We start from the raw sequence: 6,915 nt of genomic DNA on the forward strand, positions 1-6,915 counted from the left end.
TCCCAACCCTCTCTCCCCCACTTCCCCTAACTCACCTAAAGTGTCACAGTGTCTCCTGCCCAGATTCCTGACTGGCTTCCAGGAGCAGCTCCTCAAGCTCCTTCTCGTTCTTGGAGCAGTTCAGTTCTGGGGGGGGGGGGGGGTAGAAAGGGCAGCAGTTCCAGTCAGGTGGGGAAAGATGGGGTGGGTAGATGCCAACCCCTTCCCTGCCAGTCCCACCCAGGACAGATCCCAGCCAAACAGACTCCAGTCAAGGTCCCTACATACCCCATAGCCAGGGATTATTCCCAGGGACCATGGGAGGCAGGGTAGGGACCAAAGATTGATTTTCACTTGCTCACTTGCACCCTAGTCCCTTCAAGGGCCATTTTTTCAGAAAGAGAAATGAGGCCCACCAGAGGGCAGGCACTTCTCTGGGATGAGCCCAGAACCCAGGCAATCCCCTCTGTCAGCTCGGGACCCCCTCCTCACCCTGCCCCAGAAGCTCCTCTCACCGTGTTCCAGGCCGCAGCCGCCCCCCTTGGCCTCGGGCCCTGGGGGCAGCTCTGGGGGCAGTGCGAGGGCAAACTCAGGCTTTAGGCCGTTGGGCAGCAGTGGCCCTGACTGAGGCGACTCCGGCTGTGGCTGAGGTTCAGATGACCCTGGGTCCTGGGTGCCGATGACCTCAGATGGTGGCAGGGCACGTGAGGGTGACAGGGAGGGTGAGGCAGGCGGGGAGGGTGGGGCAGGAGGGGAGGGCGGGACAGGGGGCCCTGCCCTCTCAGGTGGACTTTCCACCCGGGTCACCACAAATACCTTGTGGCCCCGGCCTGGGCTAGACACAGAAATGCGCTGCTCAGTTGGGGAGGAGGGGCTGCCTGGGGGGGTCCTGTCCCCAGTGCTGAGGGAGTCCGTGGGGGTCACCAAGGTGGAGCAAGGGGCTGAGGGACTCTGGCTGCTATCTGCCGTGTCCCTCTCCCCTTCCTCTTCCTCCTCATCCTCCCCCTCCGAGTCTGAGTCTGAGTCCGAGTCCGACTCTGGGCCGGGCCTCGGGGCCCCATTCTCCTGTGCCTCAGTGGCAGGCTCATCCCCAGGCTCCTCATCGGGTTGGGGCTCAGTGACGGTGATCTCAGGCATGGAGGCTGACAGCTGCAACTGCTGTTCTTTCTCCTCCTGTTCCCGGGCCAGCACGAAGTTGCGCTTGCAGCCATTCTGGATCTCAGCGAGTAGCGCCTTCTGAGTCTCAATGAAGCTTTTCACCTATGGACATGAGCGGCCTGGCTCAGGACCTCCACTGGAGCCACTGGACTGGGGCTGTGTCTCCTGCCCGAAGCAGGTTCTGGGGTAGCTCAGCCCTCCCCTGCCACGGCCCTCATCAAGGCAGCAGGGAGGAGCCCTGCTTACCGCCTCCTTCTTGGGTTCCCGGTCAAGGTCCAGGCGCAGCAGCGAGTGGTTCACCTTGAGGGCCAAGGACAGCGCCATGAGCCCGCCCGTCTTGATCTCATTCTCCCGGAGGTCCAGTCTCAGGAGGCGGGGGCTCTCGGCGATGAACTCTGCCACTGCCACCGCGCCTGGGAGGGGGACCGCAGGGGCTGGCCATGGGCCCCATGCCCACTGGCCACCCGAGCCCACTTCCTCTGCCCCACCCACGTCCTCACCCTCACACGTGAGCTTGGTGGAGGCCAGGCCGAGACGCAGCACACTGCGATTGCCAATGAGCCCGTTCTTAAGGTTCCGCACGCCCTCGTTCCCAATGGAGTTGTGGCCCAGGTTCAGCGTCTCCAGGCTCTGGGTGTGTGGCTGGAGAGGGTGTGTTGGGAGAGTGAGGCGGAAGAACCCATGGCAGGGGAAGGCCCAGAACAAGTTGGGAAAGTGGCTAGAAAAGGAGCCAAGCACTAAGTGCACTTCTCCTTGGCAGCTGTGTCTCAGGCTCGACTAGTTCCTGCCCCTCCACAGATCTAGAAAGGTCTGGTCCTTTAGGCACTTAAAAGCTTCCTAGAAAGTGCCAAGTCCCCTGTCCCCTCTTCACAGCTTTAGTCTGGGTTCTATTTCTTGAGGCTCTGGGAGAGCAGAGCCTTCACACACGTGGTCCTTCACCTGGAGGGGCTCCACGAGGACTCACCCTGGGAGTCTCTGTACCCTGCTGGCTTGCTTTAAACATCACGAAATGAAAGGACTGTAAACTTACAGAAAGCTCCAGAAATAATTTAATTAATATTAAAATAGTTAATATTTCAACATCTCTACCTAGTTGAAAGCACTGTTATAGAGAATGAGTTGGATGCAAAAAGACAAATGAAGAATGCAGTTTTCCTCAGGAAAACTAGGCTAAATGAAAGACAAGAGAGGTCTGTCATCATTGAGAGGCATGCATGGCCCAGGAGCCTCCCCCATCCCAGCCACCACTCACCAGCGTCATGCCCAGGAAGGCCATGCCTGTGTGTGTGAGCTGGTTGTTCCAGAGCACCAGGGTCACCAGCCCCTTCCTCTGCTCCTTGAGGCCCTCACAGATGTAAGCCAGACCTGGGGAAGACCCGTGGTCAGGTCCCAACTGGGGCTGGTGCTCCTCCAGGGGATACTGGCCTGGGAACCAGGACCATCCCAAGGTGGGGCTATGCAGTCCCTGCTCACCCCCTAGCCCAGACCTCAGCCCTCTATGCCAAGGCTGGGATGCCCCTCCCCCAGACACCTAGCTGATGGCTCCCCTACATGCCTCAGGTCTTAGCACAGACATGGCCCTCTCCCAAGCCCTTCCCAAAGGGCCAGCTTGGCCCACCCCAGGCAGCATCACAGCTTTATTTCCCTCCATGGCACACATCACCAACCAAGAGACTTGACATTTTTTCAGTTTCTCGTGTCTTTGTCTCCCTCCCAGAGCATAAGCACATGGAAGGCAAGGATGTCAGCCTCCCTTGGGCTGTGAGCTAGAGCTGGGCCTGGTTTGATAAATGTCTACTGCTTCATGAGTGAACATATGTGGTGGTTGGGGAAGGCACTGGCCTTTGTCTACTATGTCTCCTCTAATCCTGCCTTGACACTAAGGCCAGAGTACTTCTCTCACATCCAGATGTCCTACCACTATAGGCCCCTCCCTCCCCACCATAAAGAGCCTCTTGCCAGTTCTTTATCCCAATAATGCTGTTTCCTGCAGCCCACTCCCTGCAGATTGTAATTACTTTATTTGCTCAATACTTCACCATACCTCCCAGTTTCAGTTGAGCTGTGTCCTTCTCTAAGAAGTCTTCCCTAACACCATGCTGGGTTGTCATATACTATGGGGACAGATCTGTCTCCCCCAGTGAATGGTAAGCCTCACAGGAACAGGCTCCCTAGCACCACTCAGCATAGGGCTGGGAACAGAGTGGGTGCTGGGTGACAGGTGAGGCTGGACAGGACCTTGCAGATACCTGAGTCCAGCACGTGGTTATTCCGGAGGTCCAGGATCTGCAGGGAGCAGTTGAACTTAAGCAGATTGCCCAGCTGGGCCGAGTCCTGCAGGCCATTAAGCTTGTTGTCGGCCAGGTACAGCTCCCGCAGATTCATATTCATCTTCAGGGCCGTGGCTGGGGGGTTGAGAAGGATACCAGTGATGGGCCAGGCACCCCTGGGTGGACTCTGCCCCAGGGACCCAGCTGGCAGCCCTCAACCTACCAACAGGCTGCACCGCAGTGGCTCAGCCGTTCCCAAGGGGTCCTGGGGTGGTGGTAGGGACCAGGCTTACCAAGCAGCATGAGAGGCCGCCCAGCCAGGCTGGCATTCTCCAGGTGCAACACAGTCAGGCTGCTGCGGATGCGCAGGGCACGGGCCACAAATGGCGCTGAGTGGTCCAGCAGGGGTGTGTTGCGGGCATCCAGGTACTGCAGGCAGCTTGTCTGAGGTAAGTGTGGGGAAAAGCTGAGTCAAACCTGGTCCCAGCCCCATCTGCCCTGACAGACCTGCTGCCAGCATAGCCACAGCTGTCATCTGGTGTTACGGCTGCAAAACTGTGGTTAATAAGGAAAGGCCCTGGATGGGGGACTGGAAAGTGAAGGAGGTAGGGCTGGTGGGCGTCCCAGGTGATGTGGCAGATGCATCCCAGTATAGCACCAGCCTTCGGTCTGGAAGCTAAGGGCAGGGGCCACCCACCTTGCGCATCATGTGGGCGGCAGCCTGCCAGCCGCGGGTGCCGATGTGCTTGTTGAAGGAGATGTTGAGGTGGGTGGCTGACTCATAGTACTCGATCATGTCAAAGAGGGCAGAGGCACCCTGTGGGGGAGAGAGTGGGGAGATCACCCTCAGGCCGAAACTGTTTAGGGGGAGGAACAGAGGCCCTGACACAAGGTCCTACAGACAGACGAGGGGGTTCTAGTTAGGGAGAGGGCATCATGGGAGAGAAGGCCAAGGCCAAGCAGGGTGTCCAGGAGGTAGAGGCAAGCAACTGCACGATGGACATGTCTTGATAATACCCCTGGCTCCTGAATCCAGTTGCATCTGTAGAAAGGTGCAGCCTGGGCTATGGGTTCTGAGAATCAACCCTTGCCTTTTCAGCGTTTTTCAAGTCAATTTGTTTTGCGTCACCCACCACTCATAGCAGTCTTGACCAAAGTGCTATGTGACCAATACAGGCTGTTGGCATCCCTCTATCTCCCCTGAAGTCTGCAGAATCTCAACCCCTGAGCCAATTTCTCTCGAACCTCAAGTCAAAGGCCCTGACTTCCTAGTGGCTTTCACACTGAAGAGGTGAGGACATCTGGGCTTAAGCAGGCAGGCTCTTCCCAGTGTTTCCCAAACTCAACCGGCACGTGCCAGTCCCCCTCCAGGCTGGGGACCCATAAAGGCCCTCAGACCCAGTTCTGCCTGCCACTCCCCTGCTTACAGAGGCCACTTATAGGCCCGGCCTCTGGGTCCAACCCTCCCCGTCCACTCTAATCACACTGACCTTCTGTGTTAATGTCTGTCCTTTCAACTATGCCCTTTCAGAAGCCCTGCCCTTGCCTGCCACTCAGCCTTAGTCCAAGGGGAAGTCCTTCCCCCTGCCATGTCCTCTTCCCACCCTGGAAATGCAGGATGTGGGTGAAGGCTGCTCACATCTTCATCCAGGTTTGTCTGCTCCAAGTCCACGACCTTGAACTGCAGCCTCTTAAAGATCTCTTCCAGAGCCTCACACGTCTTGTAATCCAGCTTCTCGCCTGGGACGAGACAGAACAGGAAGGTCCCTAGGCTCTTGTGCCCACCCCAGCAAAGAAAGACCCACTGCTCTCTCAGGTCCAGCACCTGACCCTGCCAAGCTCAGCTCTACCTGACACCTGCTCACACTGCCCTTGAGCCCCAAATACAGGGAGGCTCCCAGCCCCACTACTCAGCCACCTAGTCCAAACGCACACCTTTCAGGTCCAGACAGTCGATGCGGTGCCCGAGGTCTGTGAACTCCTGAAAGAAGAGTGGCAATGGTTAAGCAGGAAGGCACCTGCAGGGTCAGGCTGGGGCAGGGAAAGATTGCAACCCTGCTCTCGGAGATCACCGAAGCGAGGCAGCCCTATAGGGTGGCATGAGGTTGGGAGGCACTGAAAAAAGGCCCAGGGGGAGTTCCCAAGCTGGAGCCCCACATGCAGGACCCCAGAGTTGGTGCAGGACAGGGAAAGGCATGGCAGCCATACCAGCCAAGCCTCTTTCCGATGCTATGCTGCCACTATTCCCTGCGCCCCACGACTCCTCCTTCCACACCTGCATGGAATGCAGGGTCCTCTGGGCAGAGGGCACAGCAAGAGCCAAGGCTGGAGAAGCTGTAGGGCCAAGTCATGAGGCCACATGGTGAAGGTAGGACACCAGGCACAGGCTTGGCATACAGCAAGAGCTCAGCAGATGGAGTGAGGGTGCCTGTGGATGCTTTCCTATACCCTCCTGGCTCTGAGCCTCCTCTTCCTCACAAACTGCCAGACTTTCTTCTCTGGGCTTCACATATATCAATCCATGGGTGCTGAACTGAACCCCTCTTATAAAGGAGGTGATGAAGGCTCAGGCCTTGCCTGAGGCCCCTGGCAATCAAGGAACAAGCTTATCCTGACCCTGGCCACCAGGTTCCTGGCCTACACACCTGGTTGCCACGTTGAGTGGCCTTCCCCCCTCAGAACTGGAAACATCCTGATCCCCACAGAATCCCTAACCCATGTGTGCAGAGATGGGCGAGCATGACTACTCACAGGGGCACTGAAGGGGAAAGAATAACCCATCCCGAGGGTAAGGAACTAAGGCCATGTTTTACCTAATGTGGCCATTTAGGTGGGGAGAATGGAAAGGCACCCATGAGACACAGGGCATGCTGCAGGTGGAGTAAGACCCATTTTTTTGTGGAACAGAAAACCACTCTGGCATCTATGTACTTCTGACTACTAGCCTGCCAGCTCATAAATACATACCCTTGGCTAAAACAAAACCTCAAATGCTTAACAACGGGTACTTCTGGGAGGGGAACTTCAGCAAAAAGTAAGAAGCAAATCTTGCTTTCTATGTCCGTTCTATTTTAATTCTTTAAAAATCAGAGACTATATACTTTGCAATAAAACACATTAAAAAAAAATCAGACACTATCTTGCTTTTGCAATTAAGAATTCTAAGAATTAATATTGCATACATGGCTTTCCTCCTAGGGAGTAGAATTTCTTTTGGCAGTAATAGATTGTTTAATTTCTTTTTTTAAATAAAATTCTGTACTGATGATTTGTACAGCTGAAAAAGGGATACTCAATAAAGTCCACATGCCCCTCGTCTAGAGGCCACGCGGGGGAGTAGGGGGGTGGAAGGGGTGAGGAACTTCATCCCAGGGACCCTTCTGCTGCAACTTTGTGTGCTCTGTCCATACCTGGAGCTGCCTGAGGAGCTTAGGAATCTGCCTGCAGTTCAGCTTCTGGCAGGCTTGCTTGTAGGCACCGATGACCTCGTCCACAGTCACATCCCGGG

The 6,915-nt window shown here is 56.2% G+C and overlaps 1 protein-coding gene across 1 annotated transcript in view; it reads right to left on the reverse strand.

Moving 5' to 3' along the window:
• PPP1R37 (protein phosphatase 1 regulatory subunit 37) overlaps positions 1-6,915 on the reverse strand; it is an 83,153-nt gene that overhangs the window by 5,384 nt on the left and 70,854 nt on the right. The window contains exons 2-12 of the mRNA XM_077131469.1: positions 6,818-6,915; positions 5,343-5,388; positions 5,047-5,147; positions 4,105-4,224; positions 3,701-3,851; positions 3,387-3,542; positions 2,390-2,502; positions 1,638-1,779; positions 1,384-1,550; positions 495-1,239; positions 36-126 (exon numbers count right to left, since the gene is read on the reverse strand). Of these exons, the coding sequence (XP_076987584.1) occupies positions 44-126; positions 495-1,239; positions 1,384-1,550; positions 1,638-1,779; positions 2,390-2,502; positions 3,387-3,542; positions 3,701-3,851; positions 4,105-4,224; positions 5,047-5,147; positions 5,343-5,388; positions 6,818-6,915 (1,922 nt within the window). The 3' untranslated portion in view covers positions 36-43. The remainder of the gene's footprint in view (positions 1-35; positions 127-494; positions 1,240-1,383; positions 1,551-1,637; positions 1,780-2,389; positions 2,503-3,386; positions 3,543-3,700; positions 3,852-4,104; positions 4,225-5,046; positions 5,148-5,342; positions 5,389-6,817) is intronic.

This window comes from Tamandua tetradactyla, chromosome 16, assembly GCF_023851605.1.
Source record: "Tamandua tetradactyla isolate mTamTet1 chromosome 16, mTamTet1.pri, whole genome shotgun sequence".
NCBI lineage: Eukaryota > Metazoa > Chordata > Mammalia > Pilosa > Myrmecophagidae > Tamandua > Tamandua tetradactyla.